The following is a 14,344-nucleotide window of genomic DNA, read 5'->3' on the forward strand; positions in this document are numbered from 1 at the left end:
CGGTCCCTTGCGGCTCCACTCCGACGTCCAAGTCGGTACGTATCCGTTGGGATACATGACCATGTACTACGTACCTTACCTGTCTCCCCACGACGCCTTAAACCTCAGCGCGCTGAGTCTCCGTGCCAGGAGGGAATGGGTCGAGCTGGCTTGTGGTTTGAACTTTGAAACACATCGTAGTATTGTTTGCGCTGATGTGTCTTCAAACCGGACGGTCGCCAGAAACGTCAATAGGATATTGCACTCGCCTAAGAACAAGTCCCGAGAATGCGGGAGCGGGACCCAGTGTGCCTCGATCTCATCTGTAGTCCTCAAGTGCTCTGTGTGGTGGTGCGCGCGCCTTGCCTCGGAAGCTGGGCGGGCAACGGTCGGCATCTGACTGCTCTGTCGATGCAGCTCTCGCTCTGCTGATTGAAACTGTCGCTCTTTACCTCTCATTGATTCTCAGACGGGAAACTTGGTTGCATGGCTTGGGCGACCCGCCATTTCATATGAGAACGTTACAGTGTCAGACGGTAACTCAGAGTGTAGGTTTCCCAAGAAGCTAAAGACCGATGCAAACATGGTCGAGGCCCAAGGCTGATCTGCCACCAACAACGTGCCGTATCCGCACAGCTCACGTGCAAAAATCCATGTCATTTGATTCCGCAGAATAGTGATTATTAGGAAGATATTGACGATGTGGAATTGCACCCATCAGAAGCATCAGCTGTGTCTCGACTTGGCTGGGTTTACAACCAGTGCTGGGGCTGGTAATTGACACAAACCCAGATTGCATGCCAGGCGAACTGGTACACGATGGGATAATCCGCCGAGAGGTGAGGTTCAGATTAAGGAAAGGGGTGAGGGTGGCAAAGGAAGGGTGCTCAATACCGACAGCGGGGGACATTGGAAGCGTTGCCGTGATAACCTCCGGAATTTGTTACCCCCATGTCGTGCATATAAGTTTGACAGGGCTTTGATGCACATAACCAAGCTCAGTGCGAAAATCGTAGTAGGGAATGGCGGATCAATACGGTCGGTCTGTTGTCCGAAGTCATGCTATGACTGATTGGAAAGGGGAAGAAAATTGGATAATGGGGGGTAAGAAAAAGAGTACCAAGGGAAGAGAGCATACGTATGAAGTTGGGTGTCATTAATGAGGCACCGTCCCATCCGGTTGGTGTGCAGGTCAAGTTGAGCCAGAAGTGACCACCTCATGCGGCCACCATTTTGTGGAGAAGACAGCCATCTAATGTAGGGCGTCGATCGGCCAGCCTGGAGCAATATGCGAATACAGACATAGTTGGCTAGGAAAGCAGAAACAGGCTCGGTTGAAAAGGCGCCTATTTGATTGAGGAAAGGCGAAAGAGAGGGAAAACCCAGGCGCTAGACGGCGAGAGCAGGAGGTGCTGTTGATTTGATATTGGGGTGGGCGGCCAAGAGCCACTGAGTATCCCAGGAGGTGGGATGGAAATGGAACCGACACACATGGATGATGACGGGGGTATGGACGACATCTCGTGGGCACATCCCTACGTGGTAGGGAGCCCTTCGTTTCCACAGGGTTGGACAAGCCGGGGGTGCAACGAACCTAGGAAGGGCATCGAAGGAAGAAGTAGGCGAGTCGTTAGCCTGTTGAACATAAGCAGCAGCCTTCAATCAGCAAGCAACAATTGAGGCAGAGGAGGCGCGGCGACTGCGATAGTCAATGTTGTCAGTCCCTATGAGGGCCTTCGCACCTGCATTCCTTTGCTGTGCTCTTTGTCACCGGATGAGGAGCAGGAAAGATATCGCGGTGGCTCTTCAGGTCAAGACGATCAAGATGCTGATCAAGATTTGACTGGATGATGCCGGACAACGTTTGAGATGTAAATTGAGTGATGTGACATAAGAGTTGAAGAGGAAAGACTGTCGATACCTTGACCAGATTCAAAGGCAGGCGCGATTGGGAATGAAAGTGAAGGAGGAAAGCAGGAAGGAGAACTAGTCGGCTAGGAAAGGCGGGCGATGTCAAAACTGCAGGGAAAGTGCCAAAACAGATGGCGAGATGGAGGGACAGACAGGATGGGCATGGTCCTGCTAGGTAACAATTGTGTGGTGAAAAAAAGACAGCCAAAAGTGACTTTCTCGCACCTTGCCATGAAATGCCCAGGCAGTCGCCTCGTGCCGCGCTGCGCTGCGTGTCTGCCAAAGTACTCGTACTTCCATGCCAAGTACTGTGTGCGTAGAACCCCGACCCATACCCAGACCCAACGAGCCAGCTAGCCCCGGCCGGCAGGCTCTCTGAACGTCAACGTCGTTAACTCGACTTGATCGCGAGCGAAGCAAACTGAAGAGACTGATAGCTCGCATCGGATGAGGCCAAGTTGCTGGCGCGATTTGATGGCACAAGGTGCGAGATGTAATTTATCCAGAATTGATTCGGCAAGTCGGATAGCAAGAGATGTGGTCGGGGCAAGGTATCTGATGTCCGATGAAGGCAGGGTAGCGTATGCACGGAGAACGGGTACCAGCCAAGGTACGTCAATACCTTAGCTACGAAGCGAGCGAGCGAGTGAGCGGGACACGGAGAGACAGAGACATGGCTATTTTGCTAGTGTAGTTAGACAGGGACAGGAGACGACGGAGACCATAGGAAGAGAGAGAGAGCGAGCGCGCGAGAGAGAGAGAGACAGAGACAGAGAAAGAGGGCGCGCGTGCGGAGGGACAGACGTCGCCTCATGCAGGTCTTGGGCATCGTCCACTCACACTTTCGCTTTCTTTCCCACTCCCCATCTGTTTCTGTGTCTCTTTCTCCTCTTGTGGGATATTTCCTTGACAACCTTACCTTGAAGGTGCCGCACTCAATCGATGGAATCTGTCGTCTCTTTTCCCTCCCTCCGTCACGCACATACACTCGCGCGCACCTCTGCGGACGCGAATGAGTAAAACTATGACTTGCTTTGACTGAGTTCGGGGCTAGACCCTTGGAATCGATTGAAGAAACTGAACGAAGAGCAATAACCGCAGCAAAAGTACGGTGACGATCTGATAGAAGGCAACGGGTGGTGAGATGGACGGGGGGCGTGCGGTTGGATTCTGCGGCGTTGGCAAGCCTGTGGTGAGGTGTGAGGTCGCCGGGCCCTTGCCCGGTCTTTGGTGCGAGAGTGATGACTGCGGGAGCGGGTACAGAGGTACAGAGTGGATCCATCTGTATCATGCAGGTCGCGGGGACGTATCGATACCCAGAGTTGCGCGTACTTTGTGTGTAGCCGTGAGTAGCATTCCCCGACCTGCAGCAGATCGATACTTCTCACCTCCCACGCAGCCCCATCCATCCGCAAGAGAGAAAAAAAAAAAGAGAGCGAGGGGGGCCTGCCGCTGCTGCTTTCTCTCTCTCCTGCTTCTGTTGCTGCTGTTGCTTCTTTCCTGCTCCCGCTGCCGCCCTGCTGGCCCAGACGGGACTGGAGAGGCATTAGGTACTTTAGCTTACCTTAGCATTGGTCTGTCGGTACGCAGGTACGTATCCGTACATTTCCAGATTTCCATATGGCGCGCACACACGCACTCTCTCTCCCTCCCCCCATTCTCCCATATTAATACTACTTGTCCCATCAAAGTCCCTGGGCCCTTGCCCCGTGTGTGTGAGTACCTTGCCATAGATTAGCTGGGGAGAGCTACATACCCACCCGACTTCATTGCGTTGCGGCAGTGGGAGCCATCCATCGTAGCAGTCGGTCTCCGTAGCGGCAGCCCAGATTTATGGATGAGGCAAGACAAGGCAAGTCGCAAAGCCAGGTTAAGGTGGGAAGAGCAGGTAGGCCAATCTATCGGTAGGCAAGTGGATGAGGTAAAGACGGATCAGGTGCAGGTTCGTCGGTGCGTGGTGCTTTTGCTTTGCTTTGCTTTACTCTGCTGTGGTTGCTGGTCCTGGACATGGACATGGACCTGGACCTGGACGGGACTTGGTGCCATGCCGGCGCTGCTATGAAAGGTACACCGTACACCTACACACCTCAGAACAAAAGGCAGGTACGGGGTCGGTCGACCTTCTTCGACGTTTCTTACCATTTTGCCTCCCGCTTGTCTGGACCTGGACCCATCTTCTTCTTCCCGTCTCCTTCCTTCCTTTCCACATCACTTCCTCCCTGGCCCATCTTGACCACCTTCACAAACACGCTCGATTTCGGCTCTCCAGCTGGCTCCATTGCTTCCATTCTCCCTGGTCGCGCGGATCCGTCGAACCTTCCTCGTCGGTTTCCTACCTACTGGGGTCCCAGCTTCTCACTCGCCCTTTGCTTTTCCATCGTCTCGTCTCTCACACTCACATTCTCATTCATCTACACCACCACACCTCACTCACTTCACTTCACCTCACCTCACCCATCACCACCACCACCGCCCACCACGCTCAAACCCAGACGCACATCTCTACTTCTCCCACATTCATAATCCAAATTCCACACTCACCCGCGTCACTACCTCCACGCGCCTTCCCCCCGCGACTTTCTTTTCTGGTCCATAGAGCTCCAAGCCTTTTACATATACCGTTCTTCCACACCTCGACACGGTCACTCACACATATCCATCTCCATCTCATGGGTTGCGTCTGGCTCACGGCCGCCTGCCTCACCGGATAAGTCGACGTCGGGTCCCATCTGGCTCAGCCTATGGATCGGAGCCTCCGCCGCCTTGCAGACGAACTTCACCCTGTCGGCCCTCTTGCATCTCGTCACCCGCGGGAAGGGCCCCGACATATTTCATCTCACCTCCCGCCAACGCGCAGCTAGCCACCGCCATCATGGCACAGAAAAACCAAACCGCCAGCAGTTCTGACGACCAATCTGCCAGCGCCACACCGTCTGCACAAGACGCCTCGGATTCCACGCAGCCTGCCACTTCGGGCGCGTCGACATCCAAATCAACATCTGCCGCCCAGAAATTACATCAGACTGAGCTGGACGCCGCCCTTCGCAACGCTCAACCCACGACCAAGTCATCTGCCATGGGCTTGGACCAGTCTTCAAAGGACGCTGCCGCCTTTGAAGCCGCAAACCCTTATGGGACGCGGTCACGAAACCGCACTGGCTCATCGCGCCCAAACTACGCCGAGGACAAGGATCTCGATGTCGACATGTATGATTACGCCCCAGAGAAGAAGGATCAAGAGTCCAAGAAATCGGCGCGTCACAGTAATGTGTCGGCCGCGTCCATCCAGGAGAACGCGCGACCCAACGGCTCAACCCGCAAGGCCCTGCCATCTGACGACACAAAGTCGACCGTCCCTCAGAACGGAGCAAAGGACGTGCAGCCAGCAAATTCCACCCCGACCACGCAAACACCGGCTTCGACAAACTCGACGCAACCCTCAAAAAAGCGCAAGGCTGCTTTACACGCCGCAGCTGCGACTTCTCAGGCTCATGCTTCTGCGACGGCCTCGTCGTCTGGCGCCAGCACAGGGGCATCACGAAAAACGGCGTCGGGTCCTTACGCTAGCTCTTACGCAGAGACGAACATGCTCAGTTTCGAGAACTCCGGTGCAGTCCCCAGAGATGGAAAATTGGTGGCGGATGACGGTACCGTACTAGCACCCAATGGTAAGACAGCAACAAACCACACACGCACCTTCACGTACCCTCACTCATCATCCTTACGCCTCGTCTTAATTTTTTTCCCTCCTTCTTCCTGGAGAGGATTGTTCGCTGATCTAGATTCACAGACAATGTCTATCTCGTGTGTGAGCCTCCGGGCGAGCCATATTACCTGGGTCGCATCATGGAGTTTCTCCACATGCAGAATAACAGCAAAAAGCCGGTGGATGCACTTCGCATCAATTGGTTCTACCGACCCAAGGATATCGGCAAGAAGGTCAATGACACCCGACTAGTGTTTGCGACGATGCATTCCGATATCAGTCCTTTGACAGCCTTGCGTGGTAAGTGCCACATCCTGCACAAGGCGGAAATCCCCAATATGGACGAATACCGAAAAATTTCGGACAATTTCTGGTACGAAAAATTGTACGACCGCTACATCCAGAAAAATTACGATCTGATCCCTACGTCGACAATTGTGAACGTGCCTGAGAGGGTGAAGAAAGTGCTAGACGAACGCTGGAAATTCGTTATTGTGGAGCAGGGCCGCGGAAAAGAGTTCACTAGTGCGGTGAAGTCCTGCAAGCGATGCAGCGGCTACTGTGCAAGGTTAGTCCGCCCACGCAGCAGTCTCATGGAGAGTTGGGGTCACTAACAGCATTACAGCAATGACTCGGTCGACTGTGCTGTGTGTAAGAAGACATACCACATGAACTGTGTCAGGCCGCCCCTGCTCAAGAAACCCTCCAGAGGCTTCGCTTGGTCCTGCGCTGCTTGTAGTCGTGCGCAGGAACGGAAATTGGAGGCTCGGCATACTCCCAACCCGAACAGTCTCAAGGAAAATGCAGGCGATGCAGATGATGAGGACTTGTACGACGACGATGATGATGAGATGCAAATCGACACCGAACGAACGAGTCCTGCTGAGGACGACGACGCCCATCGTACGGGCACTGCAGAGCAAATCTACCAAGCCAGCCTGTGGCCTTGGCGCTACCTTGGAATGCATTGCAGGCCCGAAGATGCCCTCGATTACGATGACCGAATTTACCCCCGCGCTAGCACTCGCATAGGTCCCAAACATCAAGCGCCCGTGCTTCCTTGGCCCGGCCAGCCTGTACAGTATCAAAAGCCTCTGGAGTTCAAGAGGACAGGGAAGAAAGGGCCCGGGCTATCGAAAGAAGCGCTTGCCGCTCTGGAGGCTGAGAAGATTCGACGTGAGAAGCGTCCTAAGTGGGTTCAAGATGAACCTGCGGGTTATGTGGCGAGAGGAGAAGACGACGACCCTGACGACCCGAACGCCACAGCTACACGCATCTGGTTGCCTCCCCCAGCAACGGAGAAGAATACTGGGTGGGAAGCCAAGCTCGACCGGTACATGAAAAAGGCGGAAGAGTTGACGGCCAAGTTTGGTCTGGCAAAAAACTCGACCAACTTCCACGATATTGCTGTGGCAAAGTACTACAGCAGTGACTTTGATGAAGATCGCGCACTGAAGGCGCTCTCGGAAGTGAACAAGGCGACTTTCAAGGAACCCGATCTGACGGCCACGGAACAGAAGAGGTTCGAGGAAGGTGTCAGCAAGTACGGATCCGAGCTTTATCTCGTCAAGCGACACGTCAAGACTCTTTCGCCTGGAGAGATTGTACGATATTACTACAACTGGAAGAAGACCCCGCAAGGCAAACAGATCTGGGGAAATTTCCAGAACAGAAAAAGCAAGAAGGAAGCCAAGAAGGCAGAGGTTGCTGCAAGCAAGTTGCAGGACGATATCGCCGATGATGCAGACGACTCTGCATTCGATTGCGAGAAGGCGGCAAGCAAGAAGAAGAGTTTCGTGTGCAAGTTCTGCCACACCAAATATTCCAGGCAATGGAGGCGAGCTCCCAATGCATCGGGAACACCTGTCAGCGAGGGCAAGAATTCCACCAAGGACAAAGGCCAGTACATCAATGCTCTTTGTCGCAGATGCGCGGAGCTCTGGCGGCGCTACGGCATTCAATGGGAAGAAATGGATGAGGTCGCCAAAAAGATCGCTCAAGCAGGTGGTCGAGCCTGGAAGAAAAGACAGGACGAGGAACTCCTCAAAGAGCTTGAGGCAGCTAAGGAAATGCATACTTACTGGAACACCCCTCCGCCGGCCATCGCTCCAGAGCCGGTTGTGGCAGTTTCAGCGGCACCTTCGAGCGAACCTCCGCGGAAGAAGCTCAAGGGATCAGCCCCAGAGAGAGACTCAGAGTCGCTCGCCTCAGACTCAGCTCCTGCTGCCGCTCCACCGAAGAAGAAGGAAAAGGCGGTCGAGAAAGAGAAACCAGCGCCTCCACCAGTTCCAGAAATCCCGAAGCCCAAGACTATGCCTTGCGCAATTTGCAACCAGTTGGAGCCCTTGGGAGATCAGCATCTGTCGTGTAAGGAATGCAGACTGACAGTCCACCGCAACTGTTATGGAGTTGTCGACAACAGGCACCCTGGCAAGTGGACCTGCGATATGTGCGCCAATGACAAGAGCCCACAGGTTTCGATCGTAAGTGGTTTACCACCCTTGACTAATCTCGTTTCATATGCTGACTTCTGGATAGCAATACAAGTGTGTCTTGTGCCCGATTGAGCATACTGAGCATGACTTCGTTGAGCAGCCTAAGATCTCTACTTCCAAGAAGAAATCAGAGAAGGAAAAGGAGCGCGAGAGAGTGGAACGAGAGCAGGCACAAAAGGCTGCCGACTACTACAAGAAAAAGCAGGAGGATGCCAATCGCCCAGTCAACCCCAGGGAGCCTTTGAAACGGACCGCAGACAACAACTGGGTCCATGTCACCTGTGCTGTTTGGACACCTGAGGTCAAGTTTGGCAATGCTAAGGCATTGAGTCCATCTGAGGGCATTCCTTCTATCCCTCGTGCCAGGTACGATGAGGTTTGCTTGGCCTGCAACCACAAAGGTGGTGCTTGCATTACTTGCCATTACTGCCGAGACCCTCGTAAGTATTGCTCATTCAACTTCTTGGATGCCTACTAATCGCTATTCCCAGTTCATGTTGAATGCGCTCGCCAAAAGGGTTATCTCCTCGGCTTTGACATCACCCCTGTAAAGGGGTCTCGCCGTGACCAGTTCAATCTCGTCACCATTAATGGCGAAACTGGTGTCATGTCCGCCACAGTGTGGTGCAAGGAGCACGTTCCAACAAAGAGCGTTATTCATCAGATGCACGACATTGTTGACGAGGATGGCCTCACTGCTCTACAGTACTATGTGCAGAGCTACAAGCAGGCAGATCTCACCTTGACTGGCACAGTCAGAAAGGCCAACCTGATGACGAATGCTGCGAAGATGGGAGGTGTTCCTGTGACGCCAAGCACTCGGCGAGCATCAACCACCACTGCACCTTCTAACGTTGTTTCTCAGAGTGTGAACAGCGAAACCCCGAGCACTCACCAAGCAGGAGAGAAGATATGCATTACCTGTGGCATCGACGTCGCTCTCAAGTGGTGGCCCATTGAAAACTCCGATGAGCGGGAACTCACCAATGGTCACTACGGAAGCCTTGGCTCAGAGGCTCAGAAGTTTGTCGAGCAGAGAAAGTTCCAGTGTCACAAGTGCCGCAAATTGAAGAGGAAGCCGGTTCCCCATGTACCCAAAGAACCATCTCCAGTCATCGAGGCTGCTGCGAGGTTGGTACCACCTCCACCTTTACCGGTTGTCCCCGCACATCACGCTCTCGCAGCACCTCCTCCGCCCTTGAGGAGCCCACCAACGACCGGCGCAGAGGCCAGAGCTCGAAGCCTCTCTTCATATGCCTGGGTTGCTCCGGCACCTCCTCCACAGCCGTCTGCCTCCCAGCCTGCAGCTCCACATCCAGCGCCTGTGCCTGTGCCCGTGCCGCCGCCAGTTCAGGCTGCTGCCGCACCACCGCCGCCAAACCCGGCTCCAGCTCCTCACCAAGCTCCGGGTCCCTATGGCCCTCCCCCGGCACCAAGATACGAGTGGAACAGTCGCCCACCTCCACGTCATGGATCGCCACCACAGCGTCCTATTTTCCAGCCGTTGGCTAACCTACGTCCTCCGCCAATGATTCCAATGTCGATGGCCCCTACACCACCATCCGGTCCCAATGGACATATCGGCCAGCCTGTGCATCACGGAATGCCGCCTTCGCCGCTGATGGCGGGGCCCATGTCTCATGGATCCCATGGCCCACACGCACCGCCCTATGTGCATCCTTATCGGCAACCTCCTCACGGATCACCTCACGGCCTACCAACTGGCGGGCCTCAACCTAGAGGCCCCGATGCGTTCGCTCAGGGACTTCTACCGCAGCGTTCACCATACGGAAGTCCCCCAGCTCATGATGCCGGAGGTCCGCTGAGGACACCCGGCATGCGCCCTTCCAACGAGCCGCCTCGACCCGCGGGAGCGAGCACTAGTCCTTCTCTACGCAACTTGCTCTCTTGAGAGACTACGGCATGTTTCTTTCACTTTGCGACTTTGGGGAGTTTTGGAAGATGGTATGAGGTATAAGGAATGGTTGAAGTCCAGGGCCGGAGAGCAGAAACTCCCGCCCCGCTAGTGTAGATTATGCATTTCGTTCAAGCGCGAAAGAAAAACTTGTGTCAAGGTACAGACACGTTGTCTTGTGATAGCAACTGGTTGCACCGGGGAGGCTGGCGGAACGGGATGGGTTCCTTGTGCCAAGGGCGGTTGCTAGATGTCCTAGTGTTGAATAAAGCAAGTTCTCGAGTAAAGCTGTAGCTCAAGGCTCTGGTAGCCAACATAATGCGTGATACGTTGTCAAACGCTCACTACCTATACATACGTTGTCCACCTTTGGCTATTTACTTCATTCCTCCCCAATATCCTCGTTCCTGGCTTGGTCAGTATTTTTCTCTCGAGGTGCTTTAATGGCAAGATGTGCCGTCCGGTTGGCAGGGGACGGGCATCTTCCTTACCAGACTTCAGGCTTTTCAGCAATAAACTTGTCCATGAGAGCCTTGCATTCTGCGCTATCGACGACGATGACTTCCACGCCGCGCTGCTTGAGGTACTCCTCGCCGCCGAGGAAGGTCTTGTTCTCGCCGATGACGACGCGAGAGATGCCATAGAGCAGACAGGCTCCGGTGCCTGGTGGAAGAGGTTGAGAACCGGGTTCAGCATTCAGAGGGGAAGAGAGGGGAGGGAGACTCACACATGTCGCAGGGGGAAAGAGTCGTGTACATTGTGCTGCCCTTGTATGCCTTTCCGGGCAGACGTCCTGAGTTGAAGAGGGCGTCGGTTTCGCCCTAGTATCCAAAGCCGTTTGAGTTTTTGATACGATTTGTGATTGGGGGAAGGGGGGTTTCATCGGAAGACTTGTTTGACTTACATGGTGAATAGCCGAGCCCATCTGGACGCGGCGGTTGTGGCCGCGGCCGAGGAGCTTGCCGTCTGCGGAGACGAGGGCGGCTCCGATCTGGGGCCGGGTTAGGGGTCGTACGTTTTCCCCGGATGGTGATGAGTTTTAACGTACCGGGACGCCGCCCTCTGAGGCGCCGGTCTTGGCTTCCTCGATTGCGATCGCGAGACCTTCTGTGTCGTTCATATTGCTGCCGTTGGGAAACTGGGTGGCAAGGTTGTCAGTTGAGAGGTGGATGGATGGAAGCGAACGAAGTGGGGGCGGGGTTACTTTGGGATTGTTTGGTATTGGAAGGGAAAGGGAAGGGAAAGGGTCTCACGTTTGAGTTGGGATTGATCAGGATGAGAGTATGCCGCAACTCTTGCTCAGCAAAGCAGGAAGATAGTGTCTAGTACAAAGGACGCTAGAGCCGTGTTGCTGAGTGTGCTTTTGAGTACGATAGAGACTTTGGTGGCGAAGATAGGGGTGGCGTATGAGATGGTTTGATTTGGGAGGGTCCTTATCGGTGTACTCCACTTGGTGATGATGGGTTACGAAAATCACCAGATTGATGGGCATCAAGGCCTTCGAAACTGTGAGATAGGGGTACTCTACTTGGGAGCGTTGGAGAAGACTTGGGCTCGTTGTGTTGATGAGTTGTTGCAACGCGAGGGTGAAGTCGGACGTGTGTGCGGTCGTAGCTCCAGCGCGGGATAACCAGTCGGCAAGATGTCTACGCGCGCGAGTAATAAACGCGTCAATTAGCAATTATATAGTCAGTTGATCGAAAAGCATTGATGTGGGACTTTGAGTTAGTGTAGTTCCGTAACTAAACATATTCAAGTTGGGTCTACCTCGTCTGTCTTCACTCTCTGTATCTCCGGGACAAGCGCTCTGTTTCCAGGGGCGAGGATGGTGTGTTTACGAGACTATGCTACGTTGAGTTCGCTGCATGGTCAACACGGTACCCGAAAGCTTCGATGGTGGATATCAGCCTCTTTCTCTCTCTCACTTATCCTGTGTGCGCTGGAATATTCACAAAGTGCTTCAAGGAATATCGGGTTGGAAGTAGTTGGAGCCTTTTGCCTTCGGCTTAGGACGTCTCTCACCGAACGAAATGTGTCAAACTCACGCCGAATGACCGACTACGTCAAATCAGTCATGTTAGATGATAGACTCACTGTAAACTGAGGGTGGTGAGAAGGGGTGAAATTAGTTCTCACTTGCGGAAACCCACTCGGCCGATGAGGCCATTTCAACTCTGGTCATCTCGCCTTTTCAAGATCATCCATCCTAGGGAGCAAGTTGCAGCAACATGAATAGAATCAGCTCGTCATGTTAAAGAGATTGAAAATGGCCACGATTGGTCCCTCAACTACGAGCCTCCCGAACATGATGACCATAGAAGGCATTTGCGACGGTCTCATTCTAGGGGTAGCGTACCTCTTGAGTGAGTCGTGCCTTGACACATTTGACAGCAAACCGCCAGGTCTGTCCACAAGGAAATGCGGAACTAGGCAAGAATGGGGCAGATCAAGCTCATACTCTAACATAAAGAGTTTGATATAACTGTGGCAAAGAATGCCACTCTGAAAACCGTCGGAAGGGCATAGATAGCGCAGATGTTCAATGAATACATCACGATACTTGGCACCAGGACTTCTGGAGTCGTATCTTATGGAACGATGCTGGATTGAGCACTTAGCTCATAAGAGAACAAGGCATAACATTTCTGGAAGAGCCCGAGATAGACTATAGTCATAGGTAGTGTTACCTAAAAAAGCTCAGATGGTAAATCCAGCAGATGAAGTTAAGCGAAAGTGATACCTAGCTGCATCACCATGTCAGCTCAACCCATGTTCCTCTGTCACGCTGGGAAGCTGAGTCGTAGATTCTCATCTACACAGACCACGATATCACTCGAGCCAACCTATTCACCTAATGACCGAAAACCAGACGTTTGTACGGCGCATAGGTCGCTGTAGCTTGTCAATAGCTGTTCGGACCGTAGCACCGGTCGAACTATCGGACGACGCAAAGCAACGGGTAAGCAAGACCACAGTCTGGACCAAGCATATTTTGCAGCTACAGGTGGCTGGCTAGGCATCACATAAATTATCTTCTCTGAATACGACGCAGGGCAAGATGGGAGGCAAGGACGTGGCTGAAGATGCAAACATATTTTCGGATGGCGCAAGATGCATAAGAGACTGATGTAGCAGTAAGAAGTGATCTGACTGAGGTTGAATAAGTAAAAGGGGGTTGAAAAAGACCAGCACGCTTGTGAGAAGAAGCCGGTGAACAAGTTCCGAGACCGAGTGAGGTCCCTGGTCTCGCCCCGAGGCTCACGATGAGTCGTTAGATGGGTGGAGCAGGCCCGTTGGGATCAGCATATTACATACGACGGCAATGTTACTTTAGATCAATCTTTCCCGAAGCTTGCATCGGCGTTTATCTAAAGTAAACTCGTATATCCAAATTTTGGTGGAGCCCCGTTTCGAGATCATCCCAAGGAGGGAGATGGCCGAAGATCAGCCAGATCCACGTGATGTTGCAGGTGATCGGATGCTTTTCCCCCCCTTGCGATGTTTACCACAGCTTTCTTAAAGGCAACCTGGCTTAATTGATATTGTGACTTTCTCTTATTGAGGAATTGGTTGACTGTCATCATCGGACTTGAAAATCAAGGTTTTGTACTGTAAAAAGGTGCCTTGGTGTATTACGTAAGACATTTTGGGGGTAAGGTTTCGACAGGAAGGCAACGTCTCGCGTCCCGGGTCAGATTGTCTGCTCCTGACCTCGTTCCTGCTCGGCCAAGCGCCCAAAAATGCTGTGAAGCCCCTCCTACTTCTCCGCTGCGCGGGCATCTTTGCGGTGGACCGTGCACCGACGTCAACTTGATTCCTCGGCTGAAGCGCCAATGGGGGCAAAGGTATGGTATCCACACGCTCGTCCTGGCAGGAGCATTGCAATTCCACTGTAAATAGCATTGGATCCCCATCATCATCACGGGTTCCCTTTCCATGTCCAGTGAGGATGAGACAGACTTGTCCCGTTCTCCGCTGGGAGAAGAGGGGGGACGCCCAATGAAAGCCCCCCTGGCAAGGCATTGCATGGCAGACGGCTTCTGCTGCCAGGTGCTGCTGGCTGTTCTACTTGGATAACTTCCCCTCGTGAGAGATTGCCTGACAGGTATTCATCCACGGTACAGACAGAGGACTCACCGTCTTAATTGGGCTGGGAAGGTGGGAGAGGGCGGAAGTGCCACCATGCAGGTGCAGGCTCAATAAGGTACCTACAAATAGGTATGGGCAGCAAAGCCCAACGCCGATGACTTGAAGGCCAAACATGTTGTCACCTTCGTTCTCATTGGCCGGGGGTATCTTAATCTGTACATCACGTACTGCGTAGGTAAGCCGTCGTAT

At 53.4% G+C, this 14,344-nt stretch overlaps 6 protein-coding genes across 6 annotated transcripts; 2 read left to right on the top strand and 4 right to left on the bottom strand.

The window, feature by feature from the left end:
* Nucleotides 1–2,584: 2,584 nt before the first annotated feature.
* CABS01_04480 (uncharacterized protein) lies at nucleotides 2,585–3,510 on the bottom strand (the record flags this gene model as incomplete). Its single annotated transcript, XM_060537851.1, has 2 exons — nucleotides 2,585–3,254; nucleotides 3,455–3,510. The coding sequence occupies 2 exons, from the start codon at nucleotides 3,508–3,510 to the stop codon at nucleotides 2,585–2,587; spliced, it is 726 nt and encodes a 241-aa protein (XP_060390696.1).
* Nucleotides 3,511–3,822: 312 nt separating this feature from the next.
* On the bottom strand, nucleotides 3,823–4,619 carry CABS01_04481 (uncharacterized protein; the record flags this gene model as incomplete). The annotated part of the gene is made up of 3 exons (XM_060537852.1): nucleotides 3,823–3,946; nucleotides 4,030–4,183; nucleotides 4,541–4,619. 3 exons carry the CDS (start codon nucleotides 4,617–4,619, stop codon nucleotides 3,823–3,825), a joined length of 357 nt encoding a protein of 118 aa, XP_060390697.1.
* Nucleotides 3,904–4,413, top strand: CABS01_04482 (uncharacterized protein; the record flags this gene model as incomplete). Its single annotated transcript, XM_060537853.1, has 1 exon — nucleotides 3,904–4,413. One exon carries the CDS (start codon nucleotides 3,904–3,906, stop codon nucleotides 4,411–4,413), a length of 510 nt encoding a protein of 169 aa, XP_060390698.1.
* Nucleotides 4,620–4,762: 143 nt separating the features above from the next.
* CABS01_04483 (BAH domain-containing protein) lies at nucleotides 4,763–10,003 on the top strand (the record flags this gene model as incomplete). Its single annotated transcript, XM_060537854.1, has 5 exons — nucleotides 4,763–5,558; nucleotides 5,681–6,164; nucleotides 6,222–8,079; nucleotides 8,135–8,531; nucleotides 8,583–10,003. 5 exons carry the CDS (start codon nucleotides 4,763–4,765, stop codon nucleotides 10,001–10,003), a joined length of 4,956 nt encoding a protein of 1,651 aa, XP_060390699.1.
* A 385-nt stretch (nucleotides 10,004–10,388) lies between these two features.
* CABS01_04484 (cytidine and deoxycytidylate deaminase zinc-binding region) lies at nucleotides 10,389–11,126 on the bottom strand (the record flags this gene model as incomplete). Its single annotated transcript, XM_060537855.1, has 5 exons — nucleotides 10,389–10,413; nucleotides 10,498–10,669; nucleotides 10,734–10,827; nucleotides 10,911–10,997; nucleotides 11,055–11,126. 5 exons carry the CDS (start codon nucleotides 11,124–11,126, stop codon nucleotides 10,389–10,391), a joined length of 450 nt encoding a protein of 149 aa, XP_060390700.1.
* A 2,512-nt stretch (nucleotides 11,127–13,638) lies between these two features.
* On the bottom strand, nucleotides 13,639–14,034 carry CABS01_04485 (uncharacterized protein; the record flags this gene model as incomplete). Its single annotated transcript, XM_060537856.1, has 1 exon — nucleotides 13,639–14,034. One exon carries the CDS (start codon nucleotides 14,032–14,034, stop codon nucleotides 13,639–13,641), a length of 396 nt encoding a protein of 131 aa, XP_060390701.1.
* Nucleotides 14,035–14,344: the final 310 nt, after the last annotated feature.

Source organism: Colletotrichum abscissum, assembly GCF_030869225.1.
Source record: "Colletotrichum abscissum strain IMI 504890 chromosome Unknown Scaffold_8.1, whole genome shotgun sequence".
Lineage (NCBI taxonomy): Eukaryota > Fungi > Ascomycota > Sordariomycetes > Glomerellales > Glomerellaceae > Colletotrichum > Colletotrichum abscissum.